Genomic DNA, 26,470 nt, shown 5'->3' on the forward strand with positions numbered 1-26,470 from the left:
ATACTGTTCTGGATATAATTCGACTAATCCAGAAACCCTCCCGCCGAGTGATAAATTCCCGCTTAGCAGAGGCCGCGGCATTCGAATCGTCGACACGACACGCCGGCACGTTACTTTGTTGACTGCTCTTTCGCCGCATGTGCATTCTTTGAGCTGTTTGGGGTGGACAAGTTCGCTATCCTAACCTTGTTTTTTCTTCAAGACAGCAGCGTCGTCTTTGGCTGCGTGACTATAAATAAATAAATAAATAAATATTGTAGTGCGGAAGAGGTAACAGCGGGCAACAGCTCTATGGTAACTATCTCCTACCCTTGCAAGGATATATATATATATATATATATATAGTAAAAAATGGGTATAGCTTCTAACGAAACTGTTTATTGGTCGTCGTTTCGATCGGATGCGGATCTTGAAACATCGACCAATAAACAGTTTTGTTAGAAGCTATACCCATGTTTTACTATTTGCTACGGCAACCAAAGACAGCCCTTCTCGCAATCAAAGTATATATATATATATATATATATATATATATATATATATATATATATATATATATATATATATATATATATATATATATATATATATATATATATATATATATATATATATATATTTATATATATATATATATAAATGATGATCAAAATTGAGACAAGGTTTTTTTTATGAGCTTAGAATTACGTTGAAGACCAGCTCTACAGGGAGGTTTCGAGCCCAGGAGGCCAGAGACTTACTTTGTAATTATAAATTTCTGTGGCATATTTAACTAAAATTTACAGTTATCTTATTATTGTCTGCCGCCATAAGCAGGCATGTTTGTATTGAAAAGCTAGGTGCAATCTTGATTGAACGCACTTTCATTTGGCAAAATTCTTGTAGCGCATCCGTAATCCGATATATGGAACTCCGAACTTTAATGGCCGTTCGCATGATTACGCATGCTAGACACTGAAGACCGGCGGAAAGCTCCTCCCTTTGGTTCTGTGTTCCGATAGCGGTGCTGAGTACTGAGTACTGGAGGTTGCTAGAACGCCAGCCAAGATTGAAAGGGTGCCATCAGTTTTTTTATGCCTCCACCCCGTAGTCAAACTAAACACTATGCACAGCAGGCACTTCACAAAAGGGAGGAGCTTTATAGAATGCTTTGTTGGGCGAGTTCATTCACGGCTTCAAAAAAATTAAAAAGACCGCAAAGGGAGGAGCTTTGCATCGGTCTTCTCTGTCTTGCATGCGTAATCATGTGAACAGCAATTAAACTTCGCCGTTGGATATCCCGGAGTACGGATGCGCTAGAAGAATTCTGCGAAATGAAACAGCGCGGAAAACCGATTGCGTCCAACTTTTCAATACAAACATGCCGGCATAGTGCAGCGACAAAAAGTTAGCCATTAAATTTTAGTTAATCAATCCACCAACTTTCATAATACTACCTCATTCTTTGTCCGCATGGGCGCATAAGCTCAATGTAGAGGTGGTCTTCACGCAGATCTGAGCACCTAAATTAAAAAAAAAACCTGTCTACTTAACTTTGATCACCCTGTATATACGCTATCTTGCCAGACACATTTAAACTAGGTGCGACACGCAACGCTTCTAGCAAATCTGTCGTCGTGATCACGAGAAATGACACGCACCCTAATGCAACGCTTCCTTCGAAATAGGTTTGTTTGCAGGTGACAACGAAGCGCAAATGCAGATGAATAGACGCGCGGTGGACTCTCCGGAAGCAACGTGAGGCGATTCACCTAACAAAAGCCGAGGTCAGGGAAACAAGCTTCCAGTGATCATATTGCGCACAGACCGGCTGACTGTCGGCTGGTGGCAGTCGATGGTCCGGTCGCTACCAGTGCTTCCGTAGAAGCTGCCCGCCGCGTGAAGCGTACCGCACACAACACTTTCTCCTCGATGGTCATAGAGCGAAAGCCACATCGAGGCCGTCGCGAACGGAATTTGGTGGCCAGGGAACTCCACGGCCAACGGACAGTACTTTTGGAGAGACAAAAGCGAGCTCAAATTCCCCCTCCGTTAAAGAAAAAGGTCTTTCGGGCTAGAAACATACCTACTAAGGCGACCATAAACAATAAACCACACCGCAGGAGCAGCCACAACGAGCGTCACGAGTTCAACACTGTCTTACAAAACCATTCACGAGTTTCCTCCAAGTTCGTGTCAGTCAAACGCACCCAGCCCATTGGTGTGCTCGGAGACGGTGGCTAAAATTGCACGCAACCATGCCGTCCACTGTGTCGACGGGTAGCGTCATAGCCACGAAGTCACCTATATTCGATGCACGTTAGCAGCAACAAGGACTTAGCACCAAACAAAACCAAAATTCCAAGGGCACCGTGAGCCAATACTGCTACAGTCGCTGAAATGTCCGGTCCAAGGGGTAGTTTAGTTTGAGTCGATAATTGGCCTAGGCCATCAGATTTTCCAACAAGACAATTCTTCTAACACCGCAAATACACAGTCGATGACAGATGACACGGCTTCAACGTTTACGACGCACGTGTAAATGCTCAAACACAGTCTTGACTTGCAGAATTGGCGTGATTTCTGATAAAACCTTGCCGTTGGCGCACACCTAAAGTTTAAGGAAAGCCATACTTGACAGTCGGGAGCAGGGCGCGTTCCCTTCGCTAGAGGGAACTCTTTTGCTTACGTGGTTTTTGCTTCAGCCGAGCTGCGCTGGGGCTACCCTGAAGCTAAGTAACGAACATAATTAAGAGAAAGAATAAAACACCGGGAAAAACGGACCGCGCTTCAGCAGCCGTGGTGTACAGCCACGCTCGAGTTTTGAAAGAAGATAGTGGGGTTATTTACTTTATGCTGGGGATTGATTACTGAAGCTCGATTACAGGTCTGCATGCGGATGATATCACACGCCGTTTCATCAACGTCACCATCACCACCATCTCCGGCAAAGGCCTGTCTCATTCATCTCCAAATATGCCGGTCCTGTGCTAACTGCGACCAATTTATCCCCGCAAACTTCTAGACCTCAACTTCCCATCTAACATTCTACCGCCCCTAAAGCACTTGCCTTCTCTAGGGATCCACTCTGTTACCCTTAATGACCACCGCTTATCTTGCCTTCGCATTACGTGCCCTGCCCACGTCCATTTCTTCTTCTTAATTTCTAGTAGTATGTCCTTAACACGCATTTGTTCCCTGACCCACTCCGCTATCTTCTTGTCCCTTAATGTTACATCTATCTTCCGTTCCATTGCTCGCGGAGTCGTCCTCAATTTAAGTTGAACCCGCTTAGTAAGCCTCCAAGTTTCTACCCCGTAGTTGAGTACCGGTAAGATGCAGCTTTCATAGGCTTTCTTCGTCAGGGAAAATGGTAGGCTGCCATTCCTTATTTGAGAATGCCTGCCGAATGCACTCCACCCCGTTCTGATCCTTCTAATTATCTCTGCCTCATGGTTGGGATCCGGGGTCACAACTTGGACTAAGTAGGTATATTCGCTTACCAATTCCACTGCCTAGCCACCTAGCACAAACCGCTGTGCTGTCCCGAGGTTATTGATCATTACTTTGGTTTTCGGCATATTATTTTTAGGCCCATGCTTCTACTCTGTCGGTCCAGTACGGTAATCATGTTTTGTAATTTGTCCCCCGAGTTGCTTAGCAAGGCAACCTCATCAGCAAATCTGAGGTTACTGAGCTATTCTCCATTAACCCTTACTCCCACCTGTTGCCAACCCAATGTTCTGAATAGGTCTTGTAAACATGCTGAGAATAACATTGCAGAGATTGTGTCGCCTTGTCTGACGCCCTTCCTTATAGGTATTTTACTGCTCTCCTTATGGAGGATGATGGTAGCTGTGGACCCATTTTAAATATCCTCTAGTATTCTTAGAGATGTTACATATGTTAGACGTTACAGATGTAGATAGACAACACGTACGAAATAATCTGTTGAGTCTCTCCGTGAGGGCATTTGCAGCGGGTGGTAAGCAGTTTCAACCACGTGTTATGTTGAGCGCGCACAAAGAATGCCTTAAAAAACTCGCGACAAGAAAAAGCGGCGCCGAGAAGTAAGGATGTAATAGGGTGCAGTGTAATGAAAAATGACGTCGCGCAGAAGAAAATCGGCAAGGTTGGATGCGCGCGGGTAATGGCGATCCACGTCGCGTTTTCAGTGGCGACTGCTATCCACCAATCACCAGAGGTATATTCGGGGGAGAAACCAAGCAAGTCGACACCAACGCGAAACAAAAGGCACAGCGGTGATGTACATCAGACGCAGAAGATCTGGCAGTAACGCTGTAGGCTTCATACGGCGTTGGCAGCGGTCTACCGTGGCCACATAAAGTAGGACGGAACGGTAAAGGCCAGGTCAGAAAAACCCGACTGCACACACGGCCGTACGTGCGGGAAACACCTAGGTAGCCAGCAGTGGGTAGGTCGTGAAGTTGTTTCAGGATGCCTAAGCGTAGGTGCTCCGGGACACCAAGCAGGAGCTCAGGGCCACGTGTACGAAGATTTTCGCGGTAAATTACGACATCCGAAAGTAGAAACCGATGCAGGGGACGTGCAGGAAAGCCGGTGTTGAGACGGTCAACACTAAAGTTAAAGGACGTATTGCAGTGCTCTCCACGATTTGGAGAAAGCGTGAAGTCGAGAGCAGGGAAGAATCGGGTGATGCAGGTTCGGGAGGGTAGATCGGGTAACGAGAGAGGCAGCGGGCACCATGATGAAGGAGATCGCACTTGTAGACAACGAAACATGACCAGTCTTGAATGTGTAAAGCCCAGCGATTTACGCGTCCGGTGGCATTTTTCAGTAAGGAGAGCCATCAAAACGCATCATGAGCTGTGACGACGTTGAATGGTCGTCTGTAGAGGTAGGGGCAGAACTTTCAGGTGTCCCAAACCCATGCAAGGCATTACTGCTGGGTTGTAGAGCAGTTTCATTCGGTGGAGGAGAGGAGACTACTGGCGTACGCGATGACACTGCCTGGGCCATGCTGGCTTTGGGGCGGGACGGCGCCGATGCCATGGCTGCTGGCAGCGGGTTGCAAGTCGGTAGGGGCGCCCTCTTTAAAGGGTTTTAAAAGAGGCGAAGACGTAAGGAGGGAGGTTAGCGTATTGAAGGCCTCATCTTTGGCTTTATCGCCATAGAACGTGACATCTTCTCTTCAGAAGGTATCTGAGGGGACAGTAGATGTCAGTGAAACCTTCTACGGAACGTCAAAAATAAGACGAAATCCCGAAAAGTTACGCACAGCGTCCGTAGAACCCTTAATCGGGTAATTCATCACGTCGTTGATTTTCTCGGGGTCAGGCGGAACTCCTTCAGCGATGAAGAGATGGCCGAGCATCCTGATGCGGCAGCGAACAAAACGACATTTCAAAGAGTTTATGTGCAGTCCGGCTCGTCGATAAAGGAAACGAATGTCTGAAAGGTGAGTCAAGGGTGTTTGTAAAGATGGCAAGAACATGTTCAGATCATTCAAGTTACACAAGCATGTCGACCATTTAAAACCGCAGAGTAGAGAGTCCATCATTCTTTCAAAGGTTGCTGGCGGATTTCACAAACAAAATGGATTCACCCTGAATTTTGTATAGATCCCCGGGCGTGAAAAAGGCGGTCATTTTCTTGTGCATCTCGTCGGCCCATTTCTGTGAATACCCCGAGCAGAGGTCTATTCTGGAAAGTAATTAGCACCACGAAGACAGTCGAGAGCATTGTCAGTCCTTGAAAGTGGATGTACGTCCTTCTTGTTTAATTTATTAAGGTGGCGGTAATTGATGCAGAAGCGTCAGGTTCCATTTTTCTATTTTGCCGGAACCTGCGGTGATGCCTATGGACTGCACGGAGGCTGAATTTTCTTTATCGAGCATGTTCTCGACTTCTTTATGAAGTACTGCCTGTTCCGCATGGGACATTTGATAAGGTGCCGGTACATTGTTGTGGCCCCCCCTATGTCAATCCCACGCCTCAGTTCATGTGTTTGACACAAGGGGCTATTGTAGAAATCAATATTATCACAGTTGTATAGCGGGAACTTGAAAGGTAGTGGGTTTCTGGTTGTGGAAGTCCAGAACTGAGCATGGGTTCAAATTCCTCAGGCAAATCCGCGGTAGATATGTGCTCACGAGTTGAGGGTGCTAGAAAAGTGGTGACGGGTAGCGCTCACATTTCGATGTCGTACAGCGCAGAAAGTGAGGCGACTGAAATTTCGTGGGGAAGTATCTGTGAATGCAATTCAAAATTTTGAATTCGAATAATGGTCAATCGGGTAACAGTTTGTAAAAAGGTGGTTCCTGGAAGCTCGAAGCCAATGATTCTGACAATAGCGAGGACATTGACTGACACGCTTGCCGGAGAAACAGAATGGCTTGAATACACCTACTACAATCCACCATCCAGTACACCCACTAATACAGTATCGGGAGTCACGACCGACACGCCTGCAATAGTAACAGAATGCCTTGAATACATTTACAGTATTCCACCATTGAGTACATCCACTACAATAGCGGTTTCCACGTTTGGCTAGCGATACGATAGCGATCGGTCCTAACTGACCACGAAAGGACGTAAGCCCATCGATATGGTAATATTTAACAAGCGGCCTGCAGCTCCAAGTCCGAAAACAAAATTCCTTGGCCATAGTTACTGAGTGGCAAGGAGTGATGCAAGGCAGTTCTTAGAAGAAATTTTCTTGCTGCGTCGTTTACAATTCCGCCAGTTATCCACTTTATCACTGCGGAGTGGCCTTACATTTTTCAGTCTTTCGTTTTCACTCCGGAGCTTTCGACGATAGCAGGGCTCATTTTGCTAGCTTTGAGTAACTTTCTCGTCGTGATGCTCACTGCCGCGTAGCGAGACGTCTGGACTGTATGAAGCTTTAAACAAATATTGACGAAGGACTGTGACCATTTGCGTCATTTATGCAAATATCGCATCAAAGCACTGCACTCGTCGTGGAACTTGAAATTCTTGAAAACCTGGCTATGTACGTTCTATGACAAATTTTCCAGTTCTTTATTGCCGCAATAAATAGCACACCCACATACTGCATATTTTCCAGCGTTAACCACGAAAACCCATATAGCCTTCACGGGTCAGAAAAAAAATCGTTGTAGCTGAAATGTGCTCAAACGGCCGAGCAGTGGAGTAATACGTCAACGGCATTGTAGCCCATTACATTCCACAATCACTTCGTTTTATACCAACTGAGAAAAGGTTTGTGGAAAAGCATACCAGCATTTAAACCTTGCGATGCATTATAGGGTGTGGTAAGAATTTAAATATAAACAATATTCTGCAATCATTTTTCTCTAACACAATGCTACGTCAATATGGGAAAATCAATTTTTGTGCGCGTACCGTCATGAAAACAAATGTTGCCTTAATGGCAATATTGTTTGAGATAGCACACTTTATCTGTTATCGACATATTGGCAAAACGTAGAAGGCTAGACCGTGTTTTTAGTCCAAACGTAACCATGAACATCAAGCACAAATGAAGACGCAGTGTTGCAGGTGATGAGTGCCCGTCTCGCCATCGATAGAAAAATTTCGGCAACTGACGTGCTGCGAGAGGCATGTTGGATTGAGTATGAAAGCGTGGCTTAGTCTCGCTATTAGGGAAACGGAAACGTTTTCCTGTAAAATGCTAAGCTCTTATATTAAGATGTATTGTGCTGAAGCAGCAAAATTTCGCACGTGAATTGGAAAATGCTCATGTTCAAAATTGTAAAAAGCATGGCGCAATCAAGTTCTGTAGACTTCATACCCTACAAGACATAAGTAACGACATACATAAAATGTATATTACCTTTTATATCCTGTCACCATGTCCTAATTAGTAAAAATGACGAATTCATTTGATTCAGCTGGTTTGTTGTGATGTTTCTTAAAAAAACATTGTACTGACGAATGCAATGTATTGAAGTGCTCTCACAAATATTCAAAGCAGTCCATAAAGAGCGCTTCTGTTAAGCGGTCCGAACGCTGATCACGTACCTTTGCCGTTATCCTGGCCACGCCACCGAAGCATTTGCGTTCTTCTCGTGTCTCATTGTCACATTGGCGACCACGCTTGTCACTCTCAAGGATCCGAGAATGAATGTCGTTGGTATGAAGAATGGTGAGGTTGAACGTCGAACCATCAGTCTGGGTTTCTGCTATTAAGGCCATCGATATTGCGGGGAAGAAGACGGCAGAAAATAGCGCTAACTTTAAAAATCCCATCCTCGAAGGCTACAGTGTGGTTGCAGACAGCAGTGCTATAAAGAAACTTGCACTACAAGTACTTTAGCTCGCTCTGCTCCTTCAATACTTTTTTGGAGCACTTGTACAAAAGGGTAAGCGGGATGGCATTTAGCGTGTAGAAGCGTACCACAAAAAAAAACTGAAAATGGCGGGTGGCCGTCGTCTATATATAAAGAGTTCATTGCCGTCACGTGACGAACGGCCTCCTGAGATCGATGGCTTCACTGAAAATTTAAATGTCTTACCTCAGTTGCCGCAGAAGACGACGCTGATTTTCCTGCTGCGTCTCAAACACTCTTGCTCTTGCGGTCGAAAGTTAAATATACGACATACTTTGATATCAGCCCTAAACAAACAAATATCAAAACATTTATCTAAAGTCTATTATAAGGTCATGTATAGCGTCATTCGGCCAAATAAGTGCCTAGCGAGTGGAGAGCTGCCCCGTGCTGACGAGCCCTGCGGCTACGATGGAAACAATGCGCCGTGGCTTGCTCAAAAATAAAATGTCATCGTCCACTTCCTGTAGTCTTTCAGGACACGGACGGCTTGAGCAATTCGGTGCTCGCGTCGCGAGCTGGCGCTTCTTGCAATTACAGCAATTGGGCAGCAGAACATTAAACATTTTCGATAATTCAGCTTCGGCGGCGTCGCAATGTATGCACCTAGAAGTATAGTCTACTCCTCGACCGCTGCCCCTTCCAAGGCATGTCGCTTTCAGCAAACCCCGCCCCAAGAAGCACCGCTGTTCATCTTGCGACTTCTAGTGCCATAGAGCCTGCCCTGTGATTGCTGGCAAATGACACGACGCTTTGAACCTGTTCTCTCTCTTGACCCGAGTAAACAGGTCATCTTTGCATGTAGGTTTGCCTCTTCGGTGTGCCCAGAGGAATACATGGCTGATGTGTTAAGTTCCAGCTGATGCGGTGAAAGGACGGGCTGATCAGAAACTTATGGTACGGTGCCTGCAGAGCTGCTCGGTTTTAGTTTTTTTCTCAATACTCAATGCTTCTTGTAACTTTCATTAAAGGGGCCTTGTAGACAAAACACAGGTATGGTTCATTCGAAAAATTGCATCGTTAAAATTGTACTTATACCACTTTTACCGCACACTTCGCTGAAATAAGCTATACAATTAGGAAAAACTGGAATTTCCATGTGAACCACTAGCTCATTTCCGCAACAGAACCTATGATGTCATATGTGCCCAGCTGTGGGATTGGCTGAATGCGGCGAAAGCCAACTCCAATTAGGCATGGCTTATAAGCTTGCCGAAGGATCTAACTGCATTTAAATGTAATGCATATTCATCTTAGAGCCGTTAGAATGGTGGGGTAAACAATGAAAGTTACAAAAATACACGTCAACATTAAATTACCGATGCGGACTGCTGTTGGTACTGGGCGCACTATGCATTTTTTGCTGCTCAGCAGCCTGCCCCTTTCAGTTTCAGTTTCAGCTTATTATTCGTAGCAACATATACACTGTGTGAAAAAATGTTCTACAGAAATCGGTATTAGAGTTCCTTACACCACGACACAGCAGTAAGTGCAGCTGTCTTACACGACACCGGCCGATTGGCCTAAGCGACGTTGTCTCACCTGTCCCTGTTTGTCGAGCATACCCCGTGTTTCACGAAGCGATTACTTTCTACCATAGCAAAAACACGCCAGGAACAACTACGGTCAAAAACAAAGCAATGGCGGACAGCGCTCCGCGGCTAGCTATGGTAGCGCCATCTGAGAGGACTGACGGTAAGCAAGGCTGCAGACCCTTATGACGCACTTAAATCGTCTGGATACCAACCCTGGATACCCACGAAAACACACACAGTGTCGTGGATACCCACGAAAACACACGATTTGGCGGGAGAATGAAACTTTTAACCTAAATTGATCTATTTCTCAGTGAAAACCGCATTTTTTGACGCCTGACAAGCGCTGGGGGCATTATAAAACACGAATTCTTTCGAATAAAACGAACTTCTATTGTTTAGGCATGACAACTTTAAAGAAGTTTTATGGATTTAGGACTTGCGACTTCTTCCCGTGCAAGTACACCAATGTGATGTATAAACATCGTCTTATTATTTGGGAAGAATGAAGTCTAGGCTCCTCAAGCTATGTTTCGGATACACTGGTTGCGTTTACACAAATGTCTTTTGTCGAAGAAAATTATCCAAAACTACGGTTTTCTTGTCCCTATTCTCATTGCCCGATTTGTTTCCATTTCTCTGATGTGATGGTAGCATTTACGGATTGGCGTGGCTGTGGGGGTATTCTATCAAAACCGCCAAAGAGACCAGTCGCCAAACAGACCCACTACATACCCAAACAGGTCCGGCTACAGTGTTCACTTCGGGACCTCTTTCGGTGTATTGTGATGCATGGCATTCACCAAGATCCAGTAACCCTCGTTTGATTCCTATTCTTCTGTAAAACAGGTCCGCCTACTTGCTGTCAGAAATCGCTGGAGAAGTACAAACAGCGCCAAGACAAGACTTGCGCTGCGAAAACTGAGCCTACATTTCTTTGTTTGTAAAATGTGTATTCCTTGGTAAGGTCCAAGAAGCCAAAACGGTGACAAAAGACAGAACGTAGAACGATTCTTTTTTGTGGCCATGACAATACATCCTAAGTTCCATCTCTCCTCTAAAACAAGTTTTGAAGTTCTCGGCGTGAGCCGGCCTGTAAAGCAAGACGCATCGGCTTCAGCCGGGCTATTGTGAACATCCCTATCTCCCCCTCCCCCTCCGGTATGAGTGCATATACGGAGGTCGGTTACTTTGTTTCCACTTATAGAGTTGGCCGAAAAACTCTAGCGGGTTACGTCGGAGTCGGAAGGAATACGCCAAGGCGTACACCATGCTCCTTAGAAGTAAACTTGCTCTGCAGAAATAGTCTGTAACCATGAGCTCATCCCACAACGTAAGGTTCCGTACCTTTAATCATTTTTACCCACTCGGTCTCAGCAAACCGCGTGGAACTTTTGAAGTTTAAAGCAACGGCTGAGGCCGAACAGCCAAAAGTTCCTAAGGAAATCCTTTGGTGCCGCAGTCTAGAGTAATGTATTCTCGCCCGTGTCCTCGCAGACAGAGTCCATCTACACAAAAACTAGAATTTCCTTTCTTCACTTCGTGACAAAGCATAGCGCTTGTAAGCAAGGGCCCTTAATGTCGAGAGAGGTTAATGACCAGCAGAAAATTCCTAAACCGCTATTCCTGCTACGGTACGTCATCAGCAAAGGTGGGTTGGTGACCTACACATGCTGTCAGACCTTGCAAGCCGATGGGAACTGACCGAGCGCTTAGTGTTTCTTCCTACTTTTATGTCGGATACAGCCGGCCAAGCTCTTGTTGTTGCTATTTTTCTTTTCTATACCACGAACCACACTGTGATGGATGCTTATTTGAATTTTTTTCAGTGGCACACGCCCCTATGCATCGGACCCGTAAAACTCTGTGTAACTTATTTGGAGGGGTTAGCGCGAACGTTCTCCGGGTGCGCATTCTGTGCAAGTCCGCCGAAGCGTTGTTTCGCCAACCTGGTCAAGTAACCTTTTTGCGTTTAAAAATCTCACACTTTCTGCTCACCGTCCAGCCCCCCCAGAAAAGTTCATGCTCCCAGGGTCAATGGACAAAGAATACAAGTGCAGTGGTCCAAGAAAAAAAAATTAACAACGACGGCTGGCCGACCGAACGCGGACATAGCTGCGAAATTGCAGACGGCGAATAACCAAAACATTTACGGTTAGGGAGGAACAGCCGCGCAGCCTGGATCAGTAGCGTGTGCACGAATAAAGAAAAATCTGATTACAAAGAAAATTATAAAAGATAATGATACCGATAACCCCCCTGCTTGTATAGTGGTACTTATAGGCAAGGGTATAATCCTGTATTTTCGAGGAGTCATCATCGCTTTCATCTCCCGGTAAGCTCGTGAAGAGCACCACCGGGGGTTCGATACCTCACTGAATTGCCATGTTAACTGGCGCAGATTCCCCAGGGACACCGAAAGGCACGTCTTCGCACTAGAAACCGCCCATATTCACACATCAGGTGTGTAAGTCCTGGTGCATGATGGAAAGTTAGCAGAGCGGGGAAATAACCTGTGGCAGCTGGAAGTGGAAGTGCCTCGGGCGGGCGACGTTCAGCCGCATGCAGGGGTTTATTTTCGGCGTTATATTTATTCGCAACGTATACAGTGCGGTATAATAGCTCTCTAGGTGAGCGCTGCAGCCATGACCAGAGTGCAGTAAGATGATATTCAAAATTTTAAAACTAGGTTGTCGTTCTGGAGCGGGTGTTCCATCAGAGTAGCCTCATACCATGGACGGTGGTTCGAGAGTGGCTTTTACCACCGCTGTTTGTTCAATTGCTTAGGCTCCATCGCTTTTCCGTGGAGTGTGTTTGTTTTTCTTATTTAAAAAAATTGATTTATGTTCGTTTGGTTATGTTAGGTAAAGTTACAATCGCCAGTCATGCCCGAAACTGGCGCCGTCACAATAAAAGCCCCATTCCACCAATAGATGAAATTTCAATTTTCGGTCATTCACGTGCCCAAGCACACGGACTACGAGGCGCGCAGTAGCAGAGGGCTCCAGAGTAATTTTGATCACCTGGAAATCCTTAACGTGCACTTAAATGGCACACTGGCGTTTTTATTTTCTGCTTTCATCAGAAAAACTGCTGCCGCGTCCAGAAATCGAACCGGAGTCTTCGGCTCAGTCGCGCAACGCCTAACCCACTCAGCCACCGCGGCATGTTTAGTATTATAACTGATGCCGGCCCAGTCATTGGGTCCCCAATCTAAAACAGGAGGCAAAGGATTAACGCCAGTCACTCCGAAATTAAGGCAAGCATAGAATATGAGCAGAAACCAACTGAAATAAAACCCAGTGTATAGCGTCTAGTACATAAATTTTCCATATATTTTCTATAATCCCTGGTTTCTGTTTCTGGCGCAAGCTGTGTTTGACAAACGACGTAAGACATTACGGGGAAAAGTTACAACTCACCGTACGGATATCCTCCAAGACAGCAGTTAGCCAAGAGTGCTCGACGGGCCCTAGACTCAAGCGGCAAAGCCGGCTTCACAATCACGAAAAACGAAAGAGGAAATCTTTAACTGTGCCCACATAATGAAACGCCTAACCAAGGAAAGAGCAAGAATGAGAAATGAAAAAGAGAGGACTCATGAAGCCTTTCATCACAAGGCGGATTTTACTCAGCCTACCGTACCATTAAAACCTACCCGCAGCGAGGAAGATCAAGTGACAACCATCATCAGGACAGCATATAAGGCAGCCGTCCACCTCGCAATTTTCAGCGTGAGACAAACTGACAGCCGGTGGGGCAGGAGCGTAACAGAATGGACAGAGATGGGTCTATAAGAGAGGAAGGCATTTAGCTCTATGGACGGACGAAGTAAGAAAAATCGAAGGCAAAGAATAAATGTGGGCATCGCCAAACAAGAGCGGGTGAAGGCCTTAATCCTGCCGTAGACCTGAGCGGTCTCTTCATGATGTTGACATTGAATAGGTCCCAAAGTTTTGTCTTTAGAGCATATTTGAAGAAACCAGACAAACCAATTGCCTGGCACCAAGGGCGGGGCCCGGAAAACGAAATCGGGCAGGGTCATCTTATGGAAGACAGTACCCTAGCCCTCCTCCCCCCCCCCCCCCCCCCCCCCCCCACGGGGAATTATCGAGTGCACGCTTTCACGGTCATGTCATCGATCCAGCGGTTCCGCTAAAACGTACTATCTACCAAAACACCAAAAACCTGGATTCATACCTATGCAAAGCAAGTCAATGGGACGGGAACCCGCCGTGGTGGCTCAGTGGCTAAAAAATTGCGCTGCTGAGCATAAGGTCGTAGGTTCGATTCCAGACCGCGGCGGCCGCTTTTCAGATGGTAGCGAAAAGCAGAAAAGCCCGTGTGTACGAGATTTCGTCGCACGTGAAAGATCCCCACGTGGTCAAAATTATACCGGAGCCCTCCACTACGGCGCACCTCATCGCCTGCGTTGCGTCAGCGCGTTAAGCCCTACAATCAATCAATAATGTGGCGGGATCAAGTTAATTGAAGGAAAGTGAAATATCATGAGAGCAACGTATACATCGGCTGAGGGATTTATAATAGTAGGTGGCAGCAATTGTCGTAGGTGGCTATTCTAGCAATCTCTGTGACTGCATGACTCTCCTACCTACTGGAACGAAGAAGCGGACAATGGAGCCATCCTCTTGACAATTCCAATAGCTGACGGCGAAAACAGAAGTGTAACATCATTAAAAACTCTCAAAGGGCATTAAACTGTTCTCTGCAGGGTAAAATGGCTAAAATATTTGTTAATATACTCCAGTTTGTAATGAATAAAGTTAAGGGCGTCACCAGAATACCCGAGCACAAGGGTTTCAAGAGATTGATGCACCGACCAAAAGGTCCTCGAACTTACACACCCTGACACGTCCGACCAGACAGCAGCCCTCCCCCTCTGGAAAAACGTCAACGCCTCGTATTCCTACGCCTACAAACACGATCTTCCTCCATGCTAAAGGGTGGGTCTCGGTGTCCAAGAATTGCGAAATTGGTCGTGCATAAACCAACACAAGAATCTACCAATAATAGTGTGCGAAGATGTTGGGTAGGCACACGATATATTAAGTTAAAACTCCGCTAAATTCGGGGAAACATTTACGCTCTTCTCCGTAATCTAGGCATGTGCAGGGGTATGCACATGACGCAAAGAACTCACACATCACACATTTTACTTCCATTGAAACATTGAAAGCAGCTCCGACCAGCTCGTTACTTCAGGATCAGCGCGAGCTGATTGAAACGGCAAGGGAAGGACCTTCTGCATTCAGGGCCAAGACTTAGTTCCACCTTTGAGCCCTCTCAGATCATTTTATCCCCTTTTCCTCAACCCCTCCAGGATTTCGTCCACAACAAAGATATCCACTTGGCCTTTATATCTCTCTTCGCAAAAAAGCAAAAGCATTCAGTCCGGCGCAGAATTAAAAAAAAGCTCTTTGGAACACTTACACTGCTATCTTCTCTGTCACAATTACCAAAACCTCGCAGCCGCATTTTTTAATGCTCACATATTCAGCCATAGAAACATGTAGGGTCACAGTCACTTCTGCACTCGGCGATTAAACACCCTTCCCGCCAGTCCTTCTCTCTTCATTGACTTTCAGTTTTCGTGAAGCATACATCGTAAATGCAGCAATTTAGTTCCGAAACGCTCCCTGGGAGTCGAAGTAATGCTGTCGCGTCATACATCTTAAGACCCAAGCGTAAATGTCATGTGCAACTTTCTTTTATACCTGACATCTGGGTGAGGCGCGGGCTACATGCAGTCTTACTTTCCTGCAAGACGCCAACGAAGCCAAACTCATACCAGCCGCCGACATCTAGGTCTCTAACGCGCGTTTGGACTGCTGCCGAAAAAAGTGAAGGCAGAAGACACCGTGACCGGCGCCATGATCAACGCAGCCACCATGGCCAACGATGTCAGCATTCCAGTAGTTCTGCAGCAAACACGGAAGGCAGCATTAGTTCATGTGTCACATCCGGATGACCCTGAAGACTGGCAAGGCCCAGCTTTCTTCAGAAGGGTGCGCTCGGTTTCCATTTATGCATACAAATGCATCGTCTTCGATTTGGGAAATAACTCGGTTTAAAGAAACTCTGGCCTAAATCAAAGGTATGAAGAAGCGTTCTGTAAGTCGTGAATAGCGAACGGTGGATAACCGGCACACCGTTCATCTAATGAACGAGCTAACAATTAACGGCGAAACAAAAGCGGCGGAATAGAAAACACTACGTGAAGGGACGAAATACACAATTTCGGGGGCACAAAACGTACTCAGAAATCATTGCTATAGAAGTAATCGTAAATATATTGGAAGAAGCCGTTGTAGTGCAAGGGCACGGGTGGGCTTTGAATTATTATGCTTTCACTTAATAACCGGCGGAATGTGGGTGGGAGGATATTAACGAAACCGACGTGTTTGTTCGCACGTTCCGCCTTTCTCTTACCGCTATACTACATTTTATTCATTTCCAATTGATCAATAGCTCTACGTGAGCATCTCTTCGATACCTTTAATAACAACTATCTCGGTGGCAACGCAAAAAAAGGCATTTGCCGCTATTCTGTACTTGACATAAAACACGCTTGGAGGATAGGGTATAGCCATCGAGCAGCTGACGTCTCTACTGCCTGCTGTAGTTTGTACTAAGAGGTCGAATTTGGCACTCTTCGTGGAAATCTAAAAATATATTATTTACGTTTGTCGCATGTAATTATTCAATTTTTTCTGTTTCGTCACCTGGAACATTTGGGTGTCATCTTATTTGCGAATCTGCTTAGAAATGCCATAAATACGCGTCTTACACCATTTCATAATACTTTGCGTAGAATTTCTTCGTAATGGTTCTTTATTCACACATTAGCGGGGTTAATATTCTGTAGCTACTGCATGCCTCATAAATTTGGTTTCATTTTCATGTGTAAAGTCTATAGTTATAATGATACCCCCTTCGCCTTCGTACGCTTCATAGACATTGGTATCTGTAGGCATTGATGTTTCATCGTGATGCGTGATTGGCATGTTTTGTTATCCCTCGCTTCGGGGAATATATATATAATACACGGAAAAACAAATTATTTTTTTTATTTTATGGCACTTTTTTTAACGCAGTGCAGAATATTTTCTTGAATTGTTTAACACAAAAGCACGAAACCATTATATTGATACCTCAAATAGATGAGTTAAGAGTGTCGCATTGCATTTTGTTGACTTACGACGCGGTGTTCCGTTCCCAGGCAGGTACCGTAAAAAACTTTATGACAGTGCACATGGGAGCGCGTTTGTAGTTTGTATGTTTGTACGTTTTTACGTTTTTTTTTTGCGCATGTGGCGGATACACTCCCTTAGAACGGTTGTAGCGATGTTGTATCTGGGGTAGCTACATGAAAAAAATGGAAACGATTCCAGAGAAGACACGCGCAGAAGATGAGAGGCTTTTTTGGCAGGCGGCGAAGCACAGCGGATTCATTTGAATTTTAATTTTTCGCTGCCAGATTGGGTGATAAAAGCGGATTTATACTCACTGTGTAATATTTCCAGATGCAGCGACTTTACTTCTGAAGCAGGCAAGTGCGTGAAAAAGCCCTTTCAGAGAGTGCGTCCGCTAAACACAAAAAATTAGCAGTGGCTTAGCGCGGCTATTTAAGGATATATGTAGCATGACCTAAGGTTCAGCTGGTTATTCTTAGGTTTCCTGGTTGTCTAGGATTAGCTGATTATCATGCTTACTGCTGCTAAAACAGTTTCCAGTCCAATCCTATCCAATTTAATCTAGTCTAATCCAGTCCAGTCCAGTCCAATCCAATCCAATCCAATCCAATCCAGCCCCGTCCCGTCCAGTCATTGCCCTCGCACACGCGCAGCACGGCTCTGCAGGAGCCACACGAAACGGCTATCAAGCGGCTCCGGCGCAGCGTCAGACTTAGCTAATGCGCAACGGAGGCGCACAGCTTGGCACGCGCTGGCGCCAGTGCGTGTTTCGCAGCAATGACGTCACTCGTCTGGAATGCGTAGACCGGCGAATATGCAGGCCCAACTCTCTACACACCCGTACTCCAAATGGATTGCATTTCCAATTCAATCCAATCCAATCCAGTCCAGCCCAAATCCAATCCAATCTAATGCTCCTCGCGCTTGCGCAGCACGGCCCTTCAAGGCCCACGTGAAACTGCTCAACCTCGGCCAGTGTAGCTTACGCTACACAACAGTGAGAGCGCGCCATCCTCTCACCAGAGCGCTCTGCATGTACTGAACAGCACGCGCTCCCGTGTTTACTGTCATAAAGCTTGCGACTGTACAACGATGTGGAACGTTAATTAAACGTGCGTATTTGCCCCCCCCAACCACTAAAGCATCTAGAAGATATAAAACCACATTTAGTACAAAACTACTGCGTGTAATTGTGCTAAAATAACATTTTACTGTAAAAAACGCGGGTCTTGGCAGGAACTTTTGCACTGGTGAGGCTTCAACACAGGCCGTTTGCTCCAATACCCGCGATTCTACCCCACGCTACTCAGGATGAACAGCAGCATTTCGTGAGCAGTTGCTCAGGAGAGCACAAGCAGGATTACTAGCGAAGCAGTAGGTGGCGCTGGGTGCATACAGGAAGGACTTGGCTTGTGCTAATCTCGAAAGTAAGTGTTGCATCCACGGCGCAATTACGATTGAAGACAACAAATAGGTGGGCAGCAGGTAGCCCGACTGGGACTCGCAGGACCGCTTGTCCATAGCTGTCATCCTCTAGTAAAAACTTCCTTCCCCATGATGCATTGTTCGTCTCATCTTGGTCCTGTAGCGGCGTAACATAGTTAGTGCCGGGTGCGGCGTGATCCACATCCTGCCCCACGATTCGCACCGACTCAGCGTCGGAGCAATCATCGAGGGTACGTGGTTACGCGTCGGGCAGCCCCAGCTCCGCTGCGACCACGAATGGCCCTCAAGTGAACGTCTTGTTTATGCGTAAGCTTGTATGCCAGGATACACTAGTTATTCAGCAAAGGAATAACAGTTTAACGTCTAGATAGCTAAAGTGGCCCTAGATACACTTGGATACTGTGACGTTGCAACGAGGGGGTAGTATTCAGAAATAGTATTAAGAATAACAAAAAGCATAGTGATGGCAGGTAAGGCAGCTGCGATGTCTCAGAAACAGCACGCAAACCAGCGTGGGCGAGTGTCTAGAGGGGGGTTGGCCCTCTCAATGGGTTGGCCTCTCAGATAGGGTTGGCCCTCTCATTCGTCGCTGGTCACAATTTACTGCACCCCTCATGCGTGATTTTCTTCTTTCATGTACCCGCCGCGGTGGCTCAGTGGCTAAGGCGTTGCGCTGCTGAGCACGAGGTCGCGGGTTCGATTCCCGGCCGCGGCGGCCGCTTTTCTGATGGAGGCGAAAAGCAAAAACGCCCGTGTGTACGAGATTTCGGCGCACGTTAAAGATCCCCAGGTGGTCAAAATTAATCCGGAGCCCTCCACTACGGCGCACCTCATCGCCTGCGTTGCGTCGGCGCGTTAATACCCTACAATCAATCAATCTTCTTTCATGTACATGACGTGTGCATCTGCACTTCTATTAACGACTCTAATCCCAGCGTGGAGTCCCAGCAAAGAAGTGCTTACTCCAGCACCCTAATATGTCGCAAGAACATCTGCGAAGCTTAGCCTTAAAATGCTTGGAAAGCATTTGCCACGGCAATGCACGGGCATATTATGAGAAAAGCTCTTCTGAAAAGTCCGAGGCTCTGTATTTTGAGTATGACAGCTGAGCCTGTTTGAAGTCGCCTTCAATACTACTATACGCCAATTTATTTCCGAGAAAAACATTTTAATCCCATACATGCAGCAATATAACGATATGAAGAGACCACGCCATTTTTTAGGTGACGCTTATTTACCACGGTTTCATAAATTTGCATGCCTGAAAAAAAATTACCCTCTGCCTGCTTGCTTCCGTGCAAATATCGTCTAAAGACGACAGTCTTCTGCGCCTTAGCAATAGTAACGCCTCTTTTGTCTTGCCCGTCCTCCTCTCACGCTCATCCCTCCGTTTCGATCCTCCCGCAATAAGAGCGGAGCAGCTTTGTTCAAGTCAATATTTTGGGTTCCACTGTTTCCGCGCCATGTACTGCAACCTTTTGTTACTCTTTGATTTGGAATATTGGCACAAGGTCCACGCTCCCAGGAGCTCGTTTTGTATGTTAGGTTGAAATATTTAAAGCCCACGATAAAATAAAACTCTGTTCCTTGAAGCTAGAAGCCGTTTCTCCCTATAACAAAGTTGTAAGGGGCTGGGGTTCCCACACATATTTAATGGGCTAGCGAATCGATCGTCATCGGAATTAACCAGACAAATCGCTCCACTAACTAGCAGTGACCATGCACTACCAACGACGGAATCACGAAAGAGCTATCAACCTGTCAATTCTGCCAGGGTCCGGGCCGGGTACGTTTTCCCGTGTTGAGTCAAATTCAGCCGCCGGCTCCACTCCTGCTGGTGCCCTTCCGTCAATTCCTTTGTTTCATCTTTGCAGCCATACTTCCCCCGCAACCGAAATACTCTAGCTTCTCGGAAGCTGTCCTCCGAATCATTTGAGTAACTTAGACGGATCACTGGGTGACATCGTTTATGTGTAGAACTAGAGCGGTATCTGATGACCTTATAATCCCAAACCTTCGTTCTTGAATAAAGAAAACATTCTTGGCAAATGCTTTCGCAGTAGTTGATAAAACAACACTGCTAGTTCCAGTTGTGCGTTGATGTTTTGAGTCAAGTATGCGTAATATTTTTTTTTTTTGCGTAACCATTTAGTCAAGTATGTAGTCTCTTTCTAAATTTAGAGGTTCCGGGAAGCTGTGGCTCTGTAAATTGTTGTTCAGAAATTTTTTAACATTTTGCCAGATGGTTGAATCGAGGAAGGGATAGGCAGACGTACATACAGGCGCGTAGACGACAAATTACTCGATTAAGTGGCTCATAAAAGACTCTCTCCTTTAAAGTTGCGTTTTTTTAAAGCGAGAAACGTTCTATAGGCCGAGGCGTAGGAAAAAGAACGCCCGTGTTTGTGTCATCACCACAGTCGCTGGACTGTCGAAACGTGATTTTATAGGAGGGATTAATTGGCGTGGAATGCAAGCAGGCAACCATGTGTGGGCGCCGCCGTATGCATGGCCAAGCGCTTGTTGCTAAGGCGACGTTGTGCCACGGCCCGCAGATAAGGCATCCCTCTTGTCTTTCATACTTCTTGGCGACAGGCAGGCCTCGGGCCGTGACGTGAACGTGGGTTTTCGTGCAAGGCGTGTGCGAGGGATTCGATAGTCAGTTGTAGCGCGATAGCGTTGGTTACGCGAGAAGTCATGGTTCCGCCCATGAGTACGACACCGTTGTCTGCAATTCAACCCCAGGCTCTGCGCACACCTACGAGCGATTGCGAATTTGTTGTGGCACAAAGGGTAGTGGCCTTGTGTCGTCGTTTTCTTGTCCTGTCTTTGTGCGCTGTTTCGAATTTCAGTATGCATCTACTAGCCCAAACCACCATTCTCGCAAAGGGTGCAAGGTGAGCGCAGTGGCCCGTTTGACAGCAGCAATTGAATCATTTCCAAACTGTAGCCGACTGAACGCAAAATAATACCCCGACGCCAAGTACTGTTGAGTGCCGCACAGTACGATATACCTATCGCCAGACGCGTATGAAGTCGCGGCCGCAGATCAGATAATTGCCTGCCGCCGCGCTCGAATGTCGGAGGTGAGTTGTTTTGCTGAGTGTAAAAAATTTAACACACGAGAAAGCCAGCGCTAATTCAGCATTCGCGTGAAATATTTCTGAAAAGAAATTATTCGGTTTTTGTGCTCAACCACGTATCAGAGGGCACTTACAAGATATAAAGTCGTGGATACGGGGCGGTTGCACTTGTGTCGACATCCGCAGCTGCAGCCAACTGCAGCTTCGAACATATGCGCGCCGTTAGCAGCCGTGGTTTCATCCTCCGGTGATGCCATGTGCTGGAGGGCTGGTAGGGCGCCACCACGTCATGTGAATGCGATTAATAATCGATAATCCGGTTTAAACGCAGCAGACCATGGAAGCTAGTGTTTCTTTTTTCTCCGAGGTGCGGGCCCAAAGCGCATGTGCTGGCACAGTGGCCACGGACATGGCGGTATTCAGTGTTGCCATACGAAGAAATCACCCTCTAAACATTTAAATGAATACAACCTATACATTTTGGCACTTGCATATGCATCTTGAGGACATTTAGAAATAGTAGAGTAGGCATTCGTAATACTTTGCTAATAGTGGGAAAATAATGGTAGGCATTATTTTCATGATCACTAGCGTAATAAATGTAACTGCTGCATGAATGCGTCGTTTTAAGGACTACCACCGTCTACCACCAGGAGACACGAAATTGACTCATACTGTTCACGTAATTTAGTGTCCCCTTTATGTCATGTGTACCAAGCGTCGCTGGTCCTCAACGTTATAGAGAGCAGAATAGGTAAACATCTTTCTATTTTTATTTTTAGGCGACGCAGGCTCAGCGAGAGACTAAACATATGAAAAGCGGTAATGCTCGGAAGAGGCAAAGACACCAACCACGAGTGTTGATTAAAAGCGGTCCGAACGTTTCGAGTCTTACTCGGCTCCTTCAGCAGAGGCGACTGTTGTCGACAACACCATTATATAAGATGGCTTCATTTTTTTTCTTACTCGTTTCTTGCCGTTGCGCTTTGGAAGTCGTGTGCACAAATGCCGGAAAGGCACCAAGGGATGTATTCATAGCCCCCCCCCCTCCCCAGTCACGTGTATGTTCCAAGACTCCAGGTGGATTCTCTGTTAGTTTTTTTTTTTTGTTGTTTGTTTCCGTGTCCAGTCACCTGCACGCCGTTGAAGTCAATTCGGTGGTCAGCTTTTTTCAAAGCGTTCGGCCAATGCACTGTCATGAATGTCAAACCTTGGCACGTCCTTTTCGTGCTGTCAGAGGGATTCTGGGAAATTCCGAGTCTCGCTGGTGCAACTGGGGGGTCATTGTGCGCATGTAATTTTGTATGTGACCCCTTGGGCTTTTTTTTTAGCAGGCGCTCTTTTGGTAGGGGCATCAGCCATCCAAGCATTGACACCGGCTTTTAAAAGACGAGAATGCGTTCCTCCGGAAGAATGCGGGATAATTTAAATTCCTTTAACATAATGGAGGGAAATACGGGTGGGTCGTCGGGCGGTCAAGATTGTTCACCGGCGTCGTCGAAACAGCATAAATTTCGTATTTTCCGGGCGATCAGTGGAGACGTCATTTCACTCGCCTTATAAAGTTGCTCTGGCAGCCATTTTGTTTCAGGTCCGCGATGACGGGATTTTTTCCTTCGAAGCAGTATACCTCCAACCAGATGAGGAAATTTGCGCGCCCCGGTCAGCAAAAAAATCTCGCAGGCTACTACTGGCTACACAAGACAACATCCCAGGCTACAACTAATACAACTAATGGCTCAGCCCCCGGCTAAACAAACTACTGGCCCCGCCAGGGACCGAACCTGAGCCTGCATAGAGAAAAAGAGCGAGAACAGGCTGTCTTGCCGACTAAGCTAGCCCACACGTGGAGATTTAAGAGGCACACGGTTGTTTGGGTTCAGCGTTTCCGGAGGGGAGGGCGCTCTTTGGCTATAACACATTAAAGCTGCCCTAAACAGAGTTTCATAGGTTGCCATTTTATATTCGCAATCGCAGGAGCACCATCCATGGAACGTCCTGCCGCAAAAATGGGTTTAAAGCGGTGAGTATTAGCCAAGTTATCGTTGATTTAAAAAGGTGAGCAATAAGACCTGGAGCTCTTACTCTCTCATCGGGCTTCCAAAGCATTGTGGAAGCCGCTACATCACCGACCAGGCGCAAGACTACCTAGACAAACAGGGCAAGGTTTGAGATAAGCGCAGCCAATTGCTCCGCTCGGTTGTACGTCAAGCTTTTTTAGCAGCCGAAGCTCAGGCTCCTCTTACAATTGCCTAGCCCGCTCCAACTGACGGCGCCCGGGCTCCTCGCGACGGCCCTGGTCGCGTCTTCACGTCATAATTGTGGAAACGAGTGTTTGAAGGCCAAACAGGAGTGTCCCAAAGACAACATGCTCGCTCCCGACAGTTTGAAGATTTACACCGACGACTAACGACACGAAAGCGATTCTGCGTGCAGCGCTGTCGCGGAGAACAGGGCTGTCGCGGAGCTCCTCTAGTGCAGAGTAATCGAATTCCGCATGGGCCCACATTTGCTTGTTCACTTGATATTTTTGCGGTTGCTGCAGACAGGTTGACCGCGTGCACCTTTTCACGCCCATGTTCGCTTTTCTGGTGCCTTTCTCTGGCTCTTTTTATCTCGCTAGGCTTGGCTGGTTTTCTTTCGTTGTTTTACTCGGTCTTTTAATATGTTACGAGGTTAATCTGCTGTGTGGCCAGAAAAAAAAAACTCATATTGAGAGCAGTACAAGAACATATCGAACCTGATCACGATCCTGAAGACAGTATGCTTGAATATATCCAGAAAAAAAGCAATGCGACCGCCGTTGTTTACTGAGTGTCACAAATGTAGGTCCCATAAACATTAGCCAACTAAACATTAAAAACAGAGGAGTCTTGCGTGAACGTGTCTTTCGTCTACCCACATGAAAACAAGCTGCGCGCTGTTCTCCCTTGGTAGTCTGTGGATATACACGCGCGGCATGAAAATACAGAAATTAACCCCTGCGCCAAACGCTGGACTTATGCAGCGCTTCCCCTACAAGAAAAAAATAAACACGGCTGCGAATATTAAATTGCGCCCAAGCACACAGCGACATATCAACCCCAAACGTGCAACAGATACCCTAGCGAAGTGTTTCGCCTGTTTCGCCGCCCGCTCGCTTGTAGGACTATTTTGTCGCCGGGTTACATTTGACCGAACGTCAGCCTGTACACCAAGCCTATGCGGCAAGGAATGAACTTTACAGTATCGTTTATAGTGCGCCCTTGTTTTGATTGCTCCAATGTATTATCAATTTTCCAGCGCGTCTCCAGACACAGACGTTAAAGTTCGTTTGGTGAAGTAAAGCCAACTTTCACGCTGGGTCTTCTGCAATATGTTTGCGCGCACGTGGGTGACGACCGTGAACTTCCTAGTTGCTGCTTTCTGCGCGTGCGTTTGTCTATCTTTTACGTACCTTATAAGCCTGCTGCTAGACAACGCACTGGTGTACTCAGCAAAAAAGGCTACGTTGAGCCGTCTCACCACGGCTTTAAAAAAACACTTATTACATGTGTTCACTACTTGGGGTTTGAAGGACGGACTTTGTTTGAAGGCCGCAACGTAAAACCCTAGGAGACACCATCCTCTGTAATCCTGGTCCTGGTACTGCTCGGTTTGTCCTTGGGTAGCTCAAATGAAAATATTCCACTCCTGTCTTTTTCAAGGCTTTGACATTACCTGTCACTTTTGTCTTGAAATAATGGGCGTCTGCGAAAATAAAAAAAATTATTTACGTACCGAGATGTACTGTTGTGCATTCCTCTCGAAATGATGTTAATTTTACTCACAAAAACGGATCGCTTAGAAGATTAATAACGCTAACTTTGCCCGCATTACATAAGAAAATAACGAAAAAGCCACTACCAACAGCGGAGTATAATTACTGATTTCTTATTCTTGACACGCAACATTTATACCTTCGACGACAAAACATTTATCCCCGTGCGTGAGCAAAGGCGTACATTCGTTTGTGCCATTGTTTAGTGCGCTAGAATTTACTGCCGCTAATTATGACTAATTATCCCGCCTTTCCGCGTTATCATTAACAACAGATTCCACACTTTGTGGATTGTATTGTGTATTCTATTGTGAACACCTCAATATAAAGCACAGCTTTTTATGTCTCGTTCACTCGTCCACGAGCGCTAGAAATGCACAACAGGAAAGCCAGCTTTGTCTGAAACATTCCCCGCTCCAAATGGAAAACCAATAGCAATCATCAATCATTATCATCATCATCAGTGATTTTAAAAGCGCCCCCAGAAAAAAAAAAGCTTCTCATCCACGGAATCGAACTTCGGTCCTTCGCATTTTCAAGGCGACATTTATTCGATTGCTCCATTCCGAAAGTGCCAAGGCAGCATGGAGTTGGAGATGTGTGCATGGATGTGCAAAATCAGACAAAAAGTTACTCACCTTTCCGGTTAACAATGACTATAGTTGAACCCGAAGCTTTGTTCTTGCGAAATGAAATGATGAAGAGTCGAAGTCAAAGCCAGTCCGATCAGAAGTCCGAACTGAGCACCAGTCAAAATCAAGGCTCAACGAGTCAAAGTCAAAAACGTCCGTGAGCCCAGCTTCAAACTCACATGACAATTAAGCAATCCATGTGAGAAGGCTTCGTGTTCAACCATTTTCGTCGTTAGAGAGAGGGGTGCATGTTTTTTTTTTCCTTCCACGGTGGTGAAGCGCAGATAGAACCCGGGGGTCTCTAGAAGGCCGCCAACAAAAAGAGCTATTACACCACGAAACATGTTCATCATAATCTCCATCCAGTATACAAGTCCGCAAAGACAGCATAAATGTATCGTCAGATAAAAGACAAAATACGCCTTTAAAATTGACGCAGAAAGTGCCGCAATACCCGGGATCAT

At 46.2% G+C, this 26,470-nt stretch overlaps 1 protein-coding gene across 1 annotated transcript in view; it reads right to left on the reverse strand.

Moving 5' to 3' along the window:
• Positions 1-24,153, reverse strand: part of LOC144139927 (protein 5NUC-like) — a 100,811-nt gene extending 76,658 nt beyond the window's left edge. The window contains exons 1-3 of the mRNA XM_077672152.1: positions 24,140-24,153; positions 19,746-19,800; positions 7,990-8,118 (exon numbers count right to left, since the gene is read on the reverse strand). Of these exons, the coding sequence (XP_077528278.1) occupies positions 7,990-8,118; positions 19,746-19,800; positions 24,140-24,153 (198 nt within the window). The remainder of the gene's footprint in view (positions 1-7,989; positions 8,119-19,745; positions 19,801-24,139) is intronic.
• Positions 24,154-26,470: the final 2,317 nt, after the last annotated feature.

Source organism: Haemaphysalis longicornis, unplaced genomic scaffold (assembly GCF_048455015.1).
Source record: "Haemaphysalis longicornis isolate Haplotype H1 unplaced genomic scaffold, Haemaphysalis longicornis Haplotype H1 scaffold_5, whole genome shotgun sequence".
NCBI classification, from domain to species: domain Eukaryota; kingdom Metazoa; phylum Arthropoda; class Arachnida; order Ixodida; family Ixodidae; genus Haemaphysalis; species Haemaphysalis longicornis.